Source organism: Corythoichthys intestinalis, chromosome 6 (assembly GCF_030265065.1).
Source record: "Corythoichthys intestinalis isolate RoL2023-P3 chromosome 6, ASM3026506v1, whole genome shotgun sequence".
Taxonomy (NCBI): Eukaryota; Metazoa; Chordata; class Actinopteri; order Syngnathiformes; family Syngnathidae; genus Corythoichthys; species Corythoichthys intestinalis.
The window spans coordinates 4,606,608-4,626,678 of NC_080400.1; the positions used below are offsets into that span (position 1 = coordinate 4,606,608).

The 20,071-nt window shown below is 38.7% G+C and overlaps 1 protein-coding gene across 1 annotated transcript in view; it reads right to left on the bottom strand.

The window, feature by feature from the left end:
* Positions 1 to 20,071, bottom strand: part of LOC130917258 (cell adhesion molecule 2-like) — a 266,201-nt gene that overhangs the window by 33,798 nt on the left and 212,332 nt on the right. Inside the window, exon 5 of the mRNA XM_057838478.1 lies at positions 7,759 to 7,908. Coding sequence (XP_057694461.1) covers positions 7,759 to 7,908 — 150 coding nt within the window. The remainder of the gene's footprint in view (positions 1 to 7,758; positions 7,909 to 20,071) is intronic.

Genomic DNA, 20,071 nt, shown 5'->3' on the forward strand with positions numbered 1-20,071 from the left:
ACTGGGAATGCCCCAAAATGAACAGGAAGTGACCCAGTATGAACAGGAAGTCATTTGGGAATGCTCCTAACAATAGGATGTGACCTAGGAATGTCCCAAGATGAACAGGAAGTGTCCCAAAATGAAGTTACCTGGAAATGCTCCAAAATGATCAGAAAGTGATACATAATGAACAGGAAGTGACGTGAAATGTCCCAAAATTAACAGGAAGTGACCTGGGAATTCTCCTAACATTAGGATGTGACCCGGGAATGCCCCAAAATGAACAGGCAGGGATCCAAAATCAACAGGAAGTGGCACGGAAATGCTGCAAAATGATCAGGAATGTCCCAAAATAAACAGGAAGCGACCTGGAAATGTTACAAAATGATCAGGAAGTGACCCAAAATGAACAGAAAGTGACATGGGAATGCTCCTAACAACAGGATGTGACCCAGGAATGCCCCAAGATGAACAGGAAGTGTCCCAAAATGAAGGGAAAGTTACCTGGAAATGCTCCAAAATGATCAGAAAGTGATACATAATGAACAGGAAGTGACGCGAAATGTCCCAAAATAAACAGTACGTGACCTGGGAATTGTCCTCACATTAGGATGTGACCCGGGAATGCCCCAAAATGAACAGGAAGGGACCAAAAATGAACAGAAAGTGACATAGGAATGCTCCTAACAACAGGATGTGACCCAGGAATGTCCCAAAATGAACAGGAAGCGCCCTGGAAATGCTACAAAATGATCAGGAAGTGACCCAAAATGAACAGGAAGGGACCAAAACTGAACAAGAAGTGGCATGGAAATGCTCTAAAATGATCAGGAAGTGACCCAAAATGAACAGAAAAAGACATGGAAATGCTCCTAACAACAGGATGTGACCCAGGAATGTCCCAAAATGAACAGGAAGTGACCCAGTATGAACAGGAAGTCATTAGGGAATGCTCCCAACAACAGGATGTGACCTGGGAATTCTCCTAACGTTAGGATGTGACCCGGGAATGCCCCAAAATGAACAGGAAGGGACCCAAAATGAACAGGAAGTAGCGCGGAAATGCTCCAAAATGATCAGGAAGTGACCCAAAATGAACAGGAAGTGACCCAGTATGAACAGGAAGTCATTTGGGAATGCTCCTAACAACAGGATGTGACCTAGGAATGTCCCAAGATGAACAGGAAGTGTCCCAAAATGAAGGAAAATGGAAAATGATCAGAAAGTGATACATAATGAACAGGAAGTGACTTAAAATGTCCCAAAATAAACAGTAAGCGACATGGCAATTGTCCTCACATTAGGATTTGACCCAGGAATGCCCCAAAATGAACAGGAAGTGACCTGGAAATGCTCCAAAATGATCAGGAAGTGACCCAAAATGAAAAGAAAGTTACATGGGAATGCTCCTAGCAACAGGATGTGACCCAGGAATGTCCAAAAATGAACAGGAAGTGACCTGGAAATGTCAAAAAATAAACCGGAAGTGACCTAAAATGAACAGGAAGTGACCCAAAATGAACAGGAAGTGACCTTGGAATGCCCAAAAAAGGTCAGGAAGTGACCCAGAATGAACAGGAAGTGACCTTGGAATGCCCAAAAATGGTCAGGAAGTGACCCATGAAAGCTCAAAAATGCACAGGAAGTCACCCAAAATGAATAGGGAGTGACCTGGAAATGCTCCAAAATGATCCGGAAGTGACACAAAATGAACAGGAAGTGACGTAAAATGTCCCAAAACGAACAGGAAGTGACCTCGGAATTCTCCTAACAGTAGGATGTGACCCGGGAATGCCCCAAAATGAACAGGAAGTCTCCCAAAATCAACAGAAAGGGACCTGGAAATGCTCCAAAATGATCAGGAAGTGAAGTGGGAATGCTCCTAACAACAGGATGTGACCCAAAAATGTCCCAAAATGAAAAAAGGATGTGACCCAGGAATGTCCCAAAATGAACAGAAAGTGACCTGCAAATGCTCCAAAATGATCAGGAAGTGACCCAAAATGAACAGGAAGTGACCCAAAATGAATAGGAAGTGACATGGGAATGCTCCTAACAACAGGATGTGACCCAGGAATGTCCAAAAATGCACAGGAAGTCACCCAAAATGAATAGGGAGTGACCTGGAAATGCTCCAAAATGATCCGGAAGTGAAGTGGGAATACTCCTAACAACAGGATGTGACCCAAGAATGTCCCAAAATGAACAGGAAGTGACCTGGAAATGCTATGAAATGATCAGGAAGTGATCCAAAATGAACAGGAAGTGATGTGAAATGCCACAAAAGAAACAGGAGGTGACCCAAAATGAATAAGAAGTGACGTGGGAATTCTCCTAACAATAGTACGTGTCCCAGGAATGCCCCAAAATGAACAGGAAGTGAACCAAAATGGACAGGAAGTGGCATTGAAATGCTCCAAAATGATCAGGAAGTGACCCAAAATGAACAGAATGTGACAGGGGAAGGCTTCTAACAACAGGATGTGACCCAGGAATATCCCAAAATGAACAGAAAGTGACCTGGAAATGCTCCAAAATGATCAGGAAGTGACCCAAAATGAACAGGTATGTAAACCCCCCCCATGTGAAACCCCAAAATAAACAGGAAGTGACCCAAAATGAACAGGAAGTGGCACGGAAATGCTCCAAAATGATCAGGAAGTGACCCCAAATGAACAGGAAGTGACATGAGAAGGCTCCTAACAACAGGGTGTGACCCAGGAATGTCCCAAAATGAACAGGAAGTGACCTAGAAATGCTAAAAAAATATCAAGAAGTAAACAGGAAGTGACCTGGAAATGCTCCAAAATGATCATGAAGTGACCCAAAATGAACAGGAAGTGACGTGAAATGCCCCAAAATGAACAGGAAGTGACCCAAAATGAACAGGAAGTGACCCAAAATGAACAAGAAGTGACGTGGGAATTCTCCTAACAATAGTATGTGACCTGAGAATGCCCCAAAATGAACAGGAAGTGATGTGAAATGTCCCAAAATGATCAGTAAGTGACCCAAAATGAACAGGAAGTGGCATGGAAATGCTCCAAAATGATCAGGAAGTGACCCCAAATGAACAGAAAGTGACGTGAGAAGGCTCCTAACAACAGGATGTGACCCAGGAATGTCCCAAAATGAACAGGAAACGACCTGGAAATGCTAAAAAATTATCAAAAAGTGAACAGGAAGTGACCTGGAAATGCTCCAAAATGATCATGAAGTGACCCAAAATGAACAGGAAGTGACGGGAAATGCCCCAAAATGAACAGGAAGTGACCCAAAATGAACAAGAAGTGACGTGGGAATTCTCCTAACAATAGTATGTGACCTGAGAATGCCCCAAAATGAACAGAAAGTGATGTGAAATGCCCCAAAATGAACATGAAGTGACCTGGAAAGGCTAAAAAATGATCAGGAAGTTACCCAAAATGAACAGGAAGTGACATGGGAATTCTCCTAACAATAGTATGTGACCTGAGAATGCCCCAAAATAAACAGGAAGTGACCCAAAATGAACAGGAAGTGGCACGGAAATGCTCCAAAATGATAAGGAAGGGACCCAAAATGAACAGAAAGTGACATGGGAATGCTCCTAACAACAGGATGTGACCCAGGAATGTCCCAAAATGATCAGTAAGTGACCCAAAATGAACAGGTAGTGATGTGAAACCCCAAAATAAACAGGAAGTGACCCAAAATGAACAAGAAGTGACGTGGGAATTCTCCTAACAATAGTATGTGACCAGGCAATACCCCAAAATCATCAGGAAGTGACCCAAAATGAACATAAAGTGACAGGGGAAGGCTCCTAACAACAGGATGTGACCCAGGAATGTCCCAAAATGAACAGGAAGTGACCTGGAAATGCTCCAAAATGATCAGGAAGTGACCCAAAATGAACAGGAAGTGACGTGAAATGTCCCAAAATGAACAGGAAGTGACCCAAAATGAACAGGTAGTGACCCAAAATGAATTCCGCAAAGCGGAACATTTGCGGCTCAAACGTAGTGTGAGGGAGCCACAGTCCCGAGGGAATGAAACGTGCCCGCCGTCAGCTTTACCAAAGCTAAGATGTAGTGCCCGTTAAATCCGCGACGCGTACAAGGTCAGCATCGGAGTTCCAAGCTAGCGCGCGAGCGAGCGGCCTTCCGGGGGGAAATGAACCTTTTCATCGCGTCGATTCCCTCAAGCGCGCCCTAAAACACAGCAGGGCCGAAAACCAAAAGTGGTTTTTGCCATGTGGCAAAAATGTTTTGCCATGTGGCATTTTTTTTTTGTCATGTGGCAAAAATTTTTTTTTTTTTTTTTTACTTGGGTGCCAGTTGAATGTCGATAAGCTCTAATGTAAAGTGTATGATCAATAAACACAGCCACACGTTTTTCTGCCATTTAAAATGAAAATACAATTTGGACGTGCATAGCTGTCAATGGCATGGACTTGTATGGCCTGCAAAACAGCCAAATACCCCAAAATCTGCCATATACCCCCCACAAACCAAAATGCATTTTGCCACATACCCCAAATAAATGCCACATGGCAAAATCCATTTTGCCACATGGAAAAAAATTGCCACATGCCAAAAAAAAATGCCACATGGCAAAATTTTTTTGCCACATGGCAAAAACGTTTTTGCCACATGGCAAAAAAAAATGCCACATGGCAAAAACATTTTGCCACATGGCAAAAACGTTTTTGCCACATGGCAAAAAAAAAATGCCACATGGCAAAAACATTTTGCCACGTGGCAAAAAATATTTGCCACATGGCAAAAAAAAAATGCCACATGGCAAAAAAAAAAAAAATGCCACACGGCCAAAACATTTTAAATGCCACATTGCAAAAATGTTTTTGCCACATGGCAAAAAAAAAAAAAATGCCACATGGCAAAAACATTTAGCCAAAATGCCACATGGCAAAAACATTTAGCCACATGGCAAAAAAATGCCACATGCGGCAAAAATTTTTTTGTCATGTGGCATTTTTTTTTTGCCATGTGGCAAAGACTTTTTGCCATGTGGCATTTTTTTGCCATGTGGCAAAAACGTTTTGCCATGTGGGGTTTTTTTTGTCATGTGGCAAATTTTTTTTGCCATGTGGCTTTTTTTTTTTTTTTCACTTGGGTGCCAGTTGAATGTTGATAAGCTCTAATTTAAAGTGTATGATCAAAAAACACAGCCACACATGTTTTTCTGCCATTTAAAATGAAAATACAATTTGGATGTGCATAGCTGTCAATGGCATGGACTTGTATGGCCTGCAAAACAGCCAAATACCCCAAAAACTGCCATATACCCCCCCACACACCAAAATGCATTTTGCCACATACCCCAAATAAATGCCACATGGCAAAATCCATTTTGCCACATGGAAAAAAAATTGCCACATGGCAAAAAAAAAATGCCACATGGAAAAAAAAATGCCACATGGCAAAAAAATAAATAAAAAATAAAAAAATACCACATGGCAAAATTTTTTTGCCACATGGCAAAATAAAATGCCACATGGCCAAAACATTTTAAATGCCACATGGCAAAAATGTTTTTGCCACATGGCAAAAAAAATGCCACATGGCAAAAACATTTTGCCACATGACAAAAAAATGCCACATGGCAAAATTTTTTTTGCCACATGGCAAACACCACTTTTAGTTCTCGCTGTCTCTCAAACAATCCTTGTTGCGCGCTGACGTTTGCCTCTGATTATGACGGATCTGCGCTGCGGACCCTTCGCGTGTTAATCTAATAGCGGGATCCACTTGCTCGAGTCGTTTTGTTTTTTTCTTTCGAGCACCACGCTGTGAAGTGCTCTCTGCGCTAGTGCATCACTCAGGTCCACTCATTTCTGGGGGAAAATCAATAGTTGACCACACAAAGGCTTCCTGTTGACGTTCGTTCCGCGCCTTAGAAGAAGAACCAACAGGTTGCTAGCAATTTTTTCCACTAGAATAGTGTCATGTTAATTCATTGGCTGCCACTTGACGTCCTATTCATTTGTATTGGGCCAATTCCTTCATTCACCAAGAACAAACAGTCATAAAACTAATTTCCTTAATTTGCCCCAAAATGAACAGGAAGTGACCCGGAAATGCCCCCCAATGAACAGGAAGTTACAAATGGACAGGACACCAACTCCGTAATTGCCCCAAAATGAACAGGAGATGTCTGCCTCGTGGCAGAGTTCACCTGGGAAACTTGTTTTCCTGGGGGGAACTGGTTTGGCCGTGTGCGTTTCTGTGCGGGACACTGTTGGGTGCGGGGGACGCGAGCGACCTAGCACAGTGACGCGGGCTCTGCTCGGGGAGCAGCACGGACTCAATAGCATCATCTGCTGCACCGGTGGTCCCGGTAGTTCTGCTTGGTTGTCTGCCGCCTGGCATCCTGGACGCCCATTCGGTCGTCTTCCGCCAGTGCCCCGGCCATGCGGCCCGGCCGTTCGTTTCGTTGACGGGTTGCGGGTCTTACCAAATGCGCTACTGCCCTCCAGTGGCCAGTTTTATTGCTTTAAAATAGATTTTCAGCATTGTGCTTTGGAGCTAAGTTGAATAAGAATCCAGAGGTGTCTCTTGTGAAAAAAAAAACGTAAAAGATGTATAAATACGTCTTTGGGACACTGAAACAATTAAAAATAGAACGTATTTATATATTTTTGAGAGCAAATGAGTTGATGATTGCAAGTTGTCCAGGCCCTGAGGTAGCGAAACAGCCCCAAATCATGATGCCCCCTCCACCATGCTTCACGGTGGCGATGAGGTGTTGATGTTGGTGAGCTGTTCCATTATTCCTCCACAAATTACGTTGTTTGTTACTCCCAAACAATTCAACTTTGGTTTCATCAGTCCACAAAATATTTTGCAGAACTTCTGTGGAATCTCCAGGTGCCTTTTTGCCAACATTAAACAATGTTTTTTTTTTAGACAGCGGTGGCTTTCTCCATGGAGTCCTCCCATGAACACAATTCTTGGCCATAGTTTTACATATAGTTGAGTTACTGGACTGTGCCAGTGATTTCTGTAAGTCTTTAGCAGACACTCTAGGGTTCTTTTTTACCACTCTGAGTATTCTGCGCTGAACTCAGTGTCATCTTTGGTGAACGGCCACTCCTCGGCAGAGAAGCAACAGTACCAAACTCTCTTCAATTGTAGAGAACCTCTGAAACTGTCGATAGATGAACATCCAGGCTTTTAGAAATGGTTTTGTATCTTTTCCCAGCTTTATACAAATCAACAATCCTTCAGACAGCTCTTTTGACCGAGCCATGATTCACATCAGACAATGCTTCTCATCAAGGCAATTCTTACCAGGTGTGTGTTTTATAGTGGGCAGGGCAGCTTTAAGTCTGCTTAGGCAGAGGGTTCCCTTACTTATTTGTCCCCCTTCTGTCATTGTTTGCATGCTATCCTCGTTAAAATATGAAAACCTATAAATGTTTGGGTGGTTTTAGTTAAAGCAGGCACTGTTTTTACATCTGTTTGATTTTGACAAAGATCAGATCATTTTTGATGGTGATTTTATTTAGAAATGTCAGAAATTCCAAAAGGTTCAGATACTTTTTCATACAACCGTAACTGGGAAATGCCTTAAAATCGACAAGAATTTTTCCAAAATGTACAGGAAGTGACCCAGAATTAACAGGAAGTGAGCCATTGATTTGACTCACTGGAGGGAGTCAAATCAAGACTCCATCTTTAGTCATAATTAAAAGAAAAAAAATCTATTACTAGATTGAGACTAATTGCATCGATGTCAGCGAGCGTGTCAACATAGTTTCTGCCGTCTCACCTTTCTTGTCGCCGAAAAAGAGCGTCTGCTGCGCCGGATTTGACCACTGGAGGGAGGTGTTGTCGTTAAAGTCCACCCGACAGGTCATATTGGCAGCGGAGCCCTCCAGTGCTGTCACGTTCTGAGTGATGGGGAACTGACCTTGACCGCCTGTATGGGGAGCGCGCAGAATAGATTGCTCGTTAGGACAAGGACTTTTCATTTCGCTAGCGATCACGCTAGGTCGGGTCAATGTGGTGACATCGCCGCTATCCGTCAAAATCATTTCTAATACATTTATGCGTTAAAACTTTTTCCCGCCATGATCAGGTCTCAAAATTGCCACCTGGGGGCCAATGGAGGCCCGAGAGGCAATATATTATAGACCGTATTTTTTTGGACTATAGTCCGCGTCTAAGCCGCACTAGCTCAGGAATGCACAGTGAAGAAGAAAAAACATATGAACCATACAAGATTTCACATTTTTGCTGGCAAATATTTAATATATTAATGGTAGCTTTGCATGCAATGCGAAAAGCTAATTTCCCATTGATTTCCAGTGGCTCTATATCTCTAAAACGTCCATTCACACCGATTGATTTCGAACCCAAGTGACCGGATAGCAACAGGAAATGACCCCGAAATGCCTCTAAATCAAATGAAAGTGACTCCATATGAACAGTAAGTGACCCCTAAAATGCCTCCAAATCAACAGGGAGTAATCCAATATGTAGGCCTGCAGCTATCGATTATTTTAGTAGTCGATTAATCGATGAACTAGTTAGTTCAAATCATCGAGTAATCGGATAAGGAACATAAAAAAAATAAAAAAAAACCTGACCTGAGCCTCAAACGGTATAAATAAATAAATAAATGAGGATTTATGTACAATAAAAGAACAATTGGCTAACTTACATAGCAAAAGTCCGCTAGTTTAAATGCTATAAAAGCCAACGTTTTTTAGTTCAAACACATATTCCCACAAAAAATGGCTAAATATACCTTTAAACTAAATTACGAATGCGTTAAAAAACATTAGCTCAAACAAAGACTTAGTTTATGCTGGTCTTAACAGGGGGCAGCTGGATTCAGCCATTTAAAATGAGGCAGACTAGAGGGAAGTGTATTTATACTTTCAAAACAAACCATTACAACGCCACTTTAAACGAAAACTCGAGGCTGCAAAATTTCATTCGAATATATTTTTTCTCATGGAATACTCGAGTTAATCGATTAATCGTTGCAGCACTACCAATATGTACAGGAAGTGAACCCGAAATCCCCTCAAATCAACTGGAAGTGACCCAATATGAACAGGAAATGAACCCGAAATGCCCCAAAATAAACAAAAAGACCTGATATCTACAGGAAGTCTGAAATGCCTACAAAATCAACCGTAATTGAACCAATATAAATAGGAAGTGACTCCAAAATGCCTTCATATCAATAGGAAGTGACCCAATATGTTCAAGAAGTGACCCTGAAATGCCCTTTAATCAACAGGAGGTGACTCAAGATGTACAGGAAGTGAACTCGAAATACCCCCAAATAAAGAGAAAGTGGCCAGATATGTACAGGAAGTGTGAGATGTCGCTAAATCAACAAGAAGTGACCCAATATAAACAAAAAGTGACTCCAAAATGCCTCTATAAAAGGAAGTGGCCCCAAAATTCCCTCAACTCAACAGGAAGTGACTCAATATGAACAGAATTAGCAGGAAGTGGCCCAATATGTACAGGAAGTGAACCCAAAATGCCTTAACATCAACAGGAAGTGACCCAATATAAACAGGTTGTCACTCCAAACTGCCATAAACAAGGTGACCTAATATCTACAGGAAGTCCAAAATGGCTACAAAAATCAACTGAAAGTTACCCAATATAAACAGGAAGTGGCTCCAAAATGCCATCATATCTATAGGAAGTGACCCAAAATGTACAGGAGGTGACCATGAAATGCCCCAAATGAACAGGAAGTGAACCAAAATGTACAGGAAATGACCCAAAATAAACAGGAAGTGACTCAATATGAACAAAATTAGCAGGAAGTGGCCCAATATGTACAGGAAGTGAACCCAAAATGCCTCAACATCAAGAGGAAGTGGCCCAATATAAACAGGATGTCACTCAAACTGCCTCCATATCAATAGGAAGTGATCCCAAAAGACACCCAAATCAACAGGAAGTGACCCAATATAAGCAGGAAGTGAATCGGAAATGCCCCAAAATAAACAAAGTGACCTGATATCTACAGGAAGTCCAAAATGCCTACAAAAATCAACCGAACCCAATATACCCAATATAAACAGGAAGTGACTCCAAAATGCCTCCATATCTATAGGAAGTGACCCTGAAATACCCCCAAATCAACAGGAAGTGGCCTGGTATGTACAGGAAGTGTGAAACGCCTCCAACTCAACGGGAAGTGCCCCAATATAAAATCGAATGTGACCCCAAAATCCCTCCATACCAATATGAAATGACCCCGAAATGCCCCCAAATCAACAGGATGTAACCTGATATGTACAGGAAGTGAACAGGAAATCCCCCTAAGTAAACAGGAAGTGACCAAATATGAACAGGAAGTATGAGATGCCTCCAAATCAACAGGAAGTGATCAAAAATGAACAGAAAACGACCTAAAATGTATAGAAAGTGACCTGGGAAGGCCCAGACATCAACAGGAAGTGACGGATTAAGAGGAAGTGACCCAGAATTGCTTAAAACTCAACAGGAAATAATCCAAAATATACAGGAAATGACCCCAGAATGCCCAAAATGTAGTCGATGTGACCTGACATCAATAGGAAGTGACCTGGAAATACCCTCAAATCAACAAGAAGTGACCAATGAACAAAAAGTGACCAGGAAATGCCTTTCAATCTACAGGAAATTATCCAAATGTACAGGAAACGTCCCCAGAATGCCCAAAATGTAGAGGAAGTGACCTGAAATCAACAGGAAGTGACCTGGAAATACCCCCAAATCATCAAAAATTGAGCCAGACATGCTCACAAATCAACAGGAAATGTAGAGCAAGTGACCTGAAATCAACAGGAAGTGACCTGGAACTACCCTAAAATCAACAGGAAGTGGCCAATTAACAAAACGTGGCCAGGAAATGCCTTTAAGTCTGCAGGAAATGATCCAAATGTACAAGAAACGGCCCCAGAATGCCCAAAATGTAGAGGAGGTGACCTGGAAATGCCCCAAAATCATCAAAAAGCGACCCATAAATGCTCACAAATCAACAAGAAATGTAGAGGAAGTGACCCGAAATCAAGTAGAAGTGACCAATGAACAAAAAGTGACCAGGAAATGCCGTTCAATCTGTAGGAAATGATCCAAATGTACAGAAAATAGCCTCAGAATGCCCAAAATGTAGAGGAAGGGACCTGAAATCAACAGGAAGTGACCTGGAAATACCCCAAAATCATCAAAAAGCGACTCATAAATGCTCACAAATCTACAGGAAACGTAGAGCAAATGACCTGAAATCAACAGGAAGTGACCTGGAAATAACCCAAAATCAACAGGAAGTGGCCAATTAACAAAAAATGGCCAGGAAATGCCTTTAAATCTACAGGAAATGATCCAAATGTCAGGAAATAGCCTCAGAATGCCCAAAATGTAGAGGAAGTGACCCAGAAATGCCCCAAAATCATCAAAAAGCGACCCATAAATGGTCACAAATCAACAGGAAATGTAGAGGAAGTGACCCGAAATCAAAAGGAAGTGACCTGGAAATACCCTCACATCAACAGTGAGTGACCAATGAACAAAAAGTGACCAGGAAATGCCTTTCAATGTACAAGAAATGATCCAAATGTACAGGAAATAGCCTCAGAATGCCCAAAATGTAGAGGAAGAGACCTGAAATCAACAGGAAGTTACCTGGAAATACCCCAAAATCATCAAAAAGCGACCCATAAATGCTCACAAATCAACAGGAAATGTAGAGCAAGTGACCAGAAATCAACAGCAAGTGACCTAGAAATACCCCCAAAATCATCAGGACCCAATGAACCAATGACCAATGAACAAAAAGTGACCAGGAAATGCCTTTAAATCTAGAGGAAATTATCCAAATGTAAAGGGAATGGCCCCAGAATGCCCAAAATGTCGAGGAAGTGACAAGTGACCCGGAAATGCCCCAAAATAATCAGAAAGTGACCCAGAAATGCTCACAAATCAACAGGAAATGTAGAGGAAGTGACCTGAAATCAACAGGAAGTGACCTGGAAATACCCTCACATCAACAGGGAGTGACCAATGAACAAAAAGTGACCAGGAAATGACTCTCAATCTACAGGAAATTATCCAAATGTACAAGAAATAGCCTCAGAGTGCCCAAAATGTAGAGGAAGAGACCTGAAATCAACAGGAAGTGACCTGGAAATACCCCAAAATCATCAAAAAGCGACTCATAAATGCTCACAAATCTACAGGAAACGTAGAGCAAGTGACCTGAAATCAACAGGAAGTGACCTGGAAATAACCCAAAATCAACAGGAAGTGGCCAATTCACAAAAAGTGGCCAGGAAATGCCTTTAAATCTACAGGAAATGATCCAAATGTGCAGGAAACGGCCCCAGAATGCCCAAAATGTAGAGGAAGTGACCCGGAAATGCCCCAAAATGATCAAAAAGCGACCCATAAATGCTCACAAATCAACAGGAAATGTAGAGCAAGTGACCAGAAATCAACAGGAAGTGACCTAGAAATACCCCCAAAATCACCAGGAAGTGACCAATGAACAAAAAGTGACCAGGAAATGCCATTAAATCTAGAGGAAATTATCCAAATGTAAAGGGAATGGCCCCAGAATGCCCAAAATGTAGAGGAAGTGACCCGGAAATGCCCCAAAATCATCAAAAAGCGACCCATAAATGCTCACAAATCAACAGGAAATGTAGAGGAAGTGACCCGAAATCAAAAGGAAGTGACCTGGAGATACCCTCACATCAACAGGGAGTGACCAATGAACAAAAAGTGACCAGGAAATGCATTTCAATCTACAGGAAATGATCCAAATGTCAGGAAATAGCCTCAGAATGCCCAAAATGTAGAGGAAGTGACCTGAAATCACCAGGAAGTGACCTGGAAAAACCACAAAATCATCAAAAAGCGACCCATAAATGCTCACAAATCAACAGGAAATGTAGAGGAAGTGACCCGAAATCGAGTAGAAGTGACCAATGAACAAAAAGTGACCAGGAAATGCCGTTCAATCTGTAGGAAATGATCCAAATGTACAGAAAATCGCCTCAGAATGCCCAAAATGTAGAGGAAGTGACAAGTGACCCGGAAATGCCCCAAAATAATCAGAAAGTGACCCAGAAATGCTCACAAATCAACAGGAAATGTAGAGCAGATGACCTGAAGTCAACAGGAAGTGACCTGAACTACCCCAAAATCAACATGAAGTGACCAATGAACAAAAAGTGACCAGGAAATGCCTTTCAATCTAGTGATCAAGTGATCCAAATGTATAGGAAATGGCCCCAGAATGCCCAAAATGTAGAGGAAGTGACCTGAAATGAACAGGAAGTGACCCGTGAATACCTCAAAATCAACAGGAAGTGACCCAAATCCACAGAAGGTGACCTAAAATGACATTTTGACTTTTTTTTTTTTTTTTTTAAAGATTTTTGTTTTGTGGTCTCAGTCAATACCACACAAGACTTAGTAGCGGGAACCAAAAAACTGGTACGAGTGCAGCACTCATAGTAATACAACAGACACAATGCTAATCATCCAACTACCCGTCGTGCCCGCCCACCCGCCGGCTCAAGGTGACATTGACACGGCCCCCCTTCCAGGTACAGTGGACCGGCTCTGTCTCATTAGCGGGGAGAGCTCCCTCCGGGACCCCCGAAGATCGGCGGACCTTCCTTGACCCCGCTCGCCACGATGGACGCCGCTCGTCCGCTCGGGGACGTGGCTATAAATAGCCGCCGGGGCGCCGTTTCAGCGGGGGATATTTTACGGGTATTTTGCTCATTAAAACTGCCAACACTGGCTCGCGTTTACGATTCTGTTTCAATAATTCAACTGCAGTTTAAGATGATGCGTATAGATCAGGACAAAGGAATGATCGAGGCAGATACATTTACATAGCAATGCCCGAAAGAGGAAAATTATGACATTGTAGAATTGCCACAAATCAACGGGAAGTGAATGAGAAATGTACAGGAAAGATCTGCCAGATGTTACCCAAAATCAACAGGAAGTGACTTGCAAGTACTGTAAAATTAAGAAGGACCTGACTTAGTAATGCCCCCAAAATGATCATGAAGTGACTCAAAATTAACAGATAGCTATCCGAAATCAACAGGAAGTGACCAATGAACAAGAAGTGACTGGGGAAAATCCTAAAAATTGACAGGAAATGATCCAAAATGTCAAGAAACTGACCCCGAATGCCCCAAATTGTACCATAAGTGACACAAACGCAACAGGTAGTAGGCCCGTGAGTGCCGCAAAACCATCAGGAAGTGACCCTGAAATCCCCCATAACTAAGAGGAAGTGCTTAATAAACAGGAAGTAACCGGGAAATACCTGAAAATCTATAGGAAATGATCTAATATGTACAGGAAGTGAGCCTAGAATACTTTAACATGTAACAGGAGTGACTCAAAATCAATAGACAGTGACCCAAAATCAACAGAAAGTGACCCGTAAATTAGCTAACATCAACAGGAAATAAAAAAGTGACCAGGATATGCCCTCAAATTGACAGGAAATCATTCAAACTGTAAAGGAAATGACCCTGAATGCCCCAAAATTTAACATAAGTGACTCAGACCCAATAGGAAGTAACCCATAAGTACCACAAAAAAACAGGAAGTGACCTTTAAATCCCCCAAAATCAAGAGGAAGTGACAAATGAACAGGAAGTATCCAGGAAATACCTATAGATATATAGGAAATTAACCAATATGTACAGGAAGTGACCCTGGAAAGCCCCAAAATGTACCAGAAGTGACCCATATTCAACAGGAAGTGATTCATGAATGCCCCAAAATTAAGAGGAAGTGCTTAATAAACACGAAGTAACTGGAAAATGATACAGTATGTACAGGAAGTGACCCAAGAATGCCCTAAAATGTAACAGCAGTGACTCAAAATCAACAGGAAGTGACCTTTAAATTTCCTAAAATAAACAGGAAGTGACCGATAAACAAAAAGCAACTGGGAAATGCACTAAAATAAACATGAAATGATCCCAAATCTAAAGGAAGTGACCCGAATGCCCCAAAATGTACCGTATGTGACCCAAATTCAACAGGAAGTTACTCAAAAATGCAACAAAATTTAGAGGAAGTGATTAAAAAACAAGAAGTAACTGGGAAATGCCTTAAAATCTACAGAAAATTAATCAAAATACACAGGAAATAACCTCGGAATGCGTCAAAATGTATAGAAAGTGACTCGAAATGCTTGAAAATCATTAGAAAGTGGGCTATAAGTGCCCAAAACCACCATAATGTGAATGAAAAATCAACAGGAAGTGACCAATAAACAAAAAAGTGACCGGCAAATGCCCTAAAATTGACAGGAAACGATCCAAAATGTATAGGTATTAACCCCGAATACCCCAAAATGTACCATAAGTGACTCAAACTCAACAGAAAGTAACCCATAAGTACCTAAAACCCAACAGGAAGTGACCTTGAAATCCCCAAGGAAATAGGAAGTGACGTATGAAGAGGAAGTAACCGGGCAATACCTGACTATCTATAGGAAATGAACCAATATGTACAGGAAGTGAGCCTAAAATGCCCTAAAATGTAACAGGACAGAATCAAAATCAACAGGAAGTGACCAGTAAACAAAAAGCAACCGGGAAATGTGCTAAAATAAACAGAAAAAGATCCAAAATGGAAGGGAAGTGACCCCGAATGCCCCAAAATGTACCTTAAGTGACAAAAACTCAACAGGTGTCATAAGTGCCACAAAAACTATCAGGAAGTGACCCTGAAATCCCCCATAACTAAGAGGAAGTGCTTAATAAACAGGAAGTAACCGGGAAATACCTGAAAATCTATAGGAAATGATCCAATACGTACAGGAAGTGACCCAAGAAAGCCCTATAATGCAACAGGAGTGACTCAAAATCAACAGAAAGTGGCCCAAAATCAACAGGAAGTGACTCTGAAATGCCCCAAAAAACAAGAGGAAGTGAAAAATGAACAGGAAGTCTATGGGAAACGATCCAATATGTACAGGAAGCGACTCAAACAAACAGGAACTAACCGGAATACGCCTTAAAATCTACAGAAAATTATTCAAAATGTACAGGAAATGACCTCAGAATGCGTTAAAATGTACAGAAAGTGACCCAAAATGCCCCAAAATCATTAATAAGTTGCCTTGAAAGTGAACCGAAATCAACAGGACGTGACCTGGAAATTCCCTAAAATCAACAGGAAGTAAAAAAAGGTGATCAGGAAATGCCCTCAAATTGACAGGAAATGATCCAAAGTGTAAAGGAAATGACCCCTGAATGCCCCAAATTTTAACATAAGTGACTCAAACTCAGTAGGAAGTAACCCATAAGTACCACAATACCAACAGGAAGTGACGTTTAAATCCTTTAAAATCAAGAGGAAGTGACAAATGAACAGGAAATATCCAGGAAATACCTCTAGATATATAGGAAATTAACCAATAAATACAGGAAGTGACCCTGGAAAGCCCTAAAATGTCGCAGCAGTGACTCAAAATCAACAGACAGTGACCCAAAATCAACAGGAAGTGACCCTTAAATTCCCTAAAATCAACAGGAAGTGATCAGTAAACAAAAAGCGACTGGGAAATGCGCTAAAATAAACAGGAAATGATCCCAAAATGTAAAGGAAGTGACCCCGAACGCCCCAAAATGTACCATAAGTGACCTAAATTCAACAGGAAGTTACTCAAAAATGCAACAAAATTAAGAGGAAGTGATTAATAAACAGGAAGTAACTGGGAAATGCCTTAAAATCTACAGAAAATGAATCAAAATACACAGGAAATAACCTCAGAATGCATCAAAATGTATATAAAGTGACTCGAAATGCTCGAAAATCATTAGAAAGTAACCTTTAAGTGCCCAAAACTGCCAGAAAGCGAACCAAAATCAACAGGAAGTGACCAATAAACAAAGAGTGACCGGCAAATGCCCTAAAATTGACAGGAAACGATCCAAAATGTAAAAAAATAACCCCGAATACCCCAAAATGTATCATAAGTGACTCAAACTCAACAGGAGGTAAACCCATAAGTACCAAAAATCCAACAGAAAGTGACCTTTAAATCCCCAAAAATCAACAGGAAGTGACGTATGAACAGGAAGTAACCGGGCAATACCTGAATATCTATAGGAAATGAACCAATATGTACAGGAAGTGAGCCTAAAATGCCCTAAAATGTAACAGGACTGAGTCAAAATCCACAGACAGTGACCCAAAATCAACAGGAAGTGACCAATAAACAAACCACGACTGGGAAATGCCCTGGAGTGATCCTGGAATCCCCCAAAATGTTCCAGAAGTGACACAAATTCAATGGGAAGTGACTCATAAATGCCCCCAAAATTAAGAGGAAACAGGAAGTAAACGGGAAATGCCTTCAAATCTATAGGAAGTTCATGTTGTTGTTGTTTTTTTAAGCAATTCAATACCAGATTGTCAACACTCCCTCGGGCTAATCCGCTAAAATCACAACAACAGATGAAGAATTCCATTTGATGATTGGCTTCTTAAAACATACAAACCAACCTTGAACTGGAAATAAACCTGTTTTGACCTCAAAATACTTCATGATTAAAATCGTAAGCCTTTTATTGAGGCCAATGTGTGTTTGTTCCTTTCATCAAAACAGTCGCTCTTTTAAAAACAGTAATTGGTCCTTCGGTGCAAGTATACCCTTTATTTATTAAAAAAAAAAAAAAAATGCGGATCTGGATGCCGTCGCGTTGATTTTCCGCCCCGGACGTCGGCACGTGTCGGATTAGTCGAAAGCGGCGCTCGGACGTGATTCCCTCGCTATGGAGTGAATGAAATATTCGGCTGCGTGGCTTAGGCAATAGGAGCACTGTAAACATAAATACTGGAGGAAAGCGTGACAATAGATGCGCTCCAGGCGTGATTATTATAATCATTCGAAAATTCAATTTCTCGAAAAATTGCCATGGTAGCTTTGCTGTGTTTGTTGTATTTTAATTTCTATAGGTTTTAATTATTCAGATTATTTTCACGTACTCATAGATTATCCCAATGCTTTTGGATGTATATTTGTTCATTCTTGAAATTATTATTTTATGGGTGTAATTTTATTTATTTCTAATTTTCCTGCATTAATATTCCATATTTATTTCATTGTTATTATTTATTTAAATGGTTGTTTTATATTTAAGAGTTTGCCATTTTTATTTTAGTAGTCCCTATGCTTATTGACACATATTTGTACTTTTCGTTTCATCTTTTTTAAAATTATAATTTTATATTATTCTTTATATTTATTTTGTAAATATATATATATATATATTTTTTTTTTCGTTTAATTTTTCTGCATTTTATTTTTATTTTTTATTATTATTTTGTAAATTTAAGATTTTATTTCGTTAATTAATTAAAAATACATTAATTAAAAATTAATTAATTTTAATTTTCCTGCATTAATATTCCATATTTATTTCATTGTTTATAAGTTTTTTTTTTAATGCTTGTTTTATGTTTAAGATTTTGCCATTTTTAGTTGTATATATAGAAATTAAAATACATTTTTAAATGACTATGATTATTTTCACACACTTATCTATTGTCCCAATGCTTTCTGGTGTATATTTGTACTTTTTTTTTTTTTTTTTAATCTTTTTTTTTTTTTTTTAGATAATATTTTTTTTGCATCAATTTTCCATACTTTTAATTTTCCAATTTTTAGTTGTATTGTGATTTCTAATTTTTTTCATGTTTTTACATTATTATTTTATGAATGTAATTTTATTTATTTATTTATTTTTGAATTTTCATGCATTAATATTGCATGTTTATTTTTTATTATCATTTTTTAAATTATTGTTTTATATTTGATTTTCCCATTTTTTGATGAATAGTTGTAAAAAAAAAATCTTTTTTCATCTTATTTATTCATATTTTGATGTAATTTATTATAATTTTCAAATTTACATTTTTTGCATTAATGTTCCATAATTAAAAAAATAAATGAGTTTTTTCATAATTTTTGTTTGCATTTTAATTTCTTTATTTAGTTTATATTATTATTATTATTATTATTATTATTATGATCCTGTACTCATCTATTGTCCCAATGTTTTTTGATGCATATGAGTTATTTTCTTTTTCATCTTTTTGGCTCTAATTTTTTTTTAGATACATTTTTCTGCAGTAATTTTCCGTATTCATTATATTATTTTTTGAATGAGTTTTTTTTATTTTTTTATTAATATTTATGATTTTCCAATTTTCAATTTTGTATATAGAAATAAAAATACATTTTTAATGATTATAATTCTTTTCATGTATTTATTTATTGTTCCAACGCTTTTTGATGCATATTTGTTCTTTTTTTTCTTTTTCATCATCTTATTACTTTTTTTTTATTTTGATGTAATTATTATTTTTTAATTAAAAATTTCAGCATTATTTCAATTTAAATTTATATACATTATATATTTAATGTAATATTTGTAGTTGTATTTTAATTTCTATATGTATACATTTTTAAGTAATATTTTCTTTTGTCCCAACAGCTTTTGATGCATATTTGCTAAATATGTCTTTTGGTTTTTTTTCATCTTTTTAAAAGTATAGTTTATATTACTATTTATATTGTATATTATTATATTATTTTTATTATTATTAATTTATATTTTTTAGTTTAATTTTTCCAGAATTTTCTTTTCTTTTTTTCTTTTTTGTTAAATTTAAGATTTTCCAATTTGTAGCTGTATCGAAATTTTCATATGTATATATTTATTAATTATTATGAATATTTTCATTTACTTATCTATTGTCTCAATGCTTTTTAATGTATATTAGTCATTTTTCTTCATCTTTTTCTTTTAATATTTTCATTTACTTATTGTCTCAATGCTTTTTAATGTATATTTGTCATTTTTTTCGTCTTTTTCTATTATTATTTTCATTTATTATTTATATTTATTTTATAATAATGATTTATTTAATATTAATTCAAAATTTCTTGATTTTTTTGCATTTTTAAAAATTGTTTTCAATTGTATATTTTTCAGATTTTTAGCTGTACTGTATTTAAATTTTTATCTGTACACATATTTATAAATTATTATTAATATTTTAATGTACGT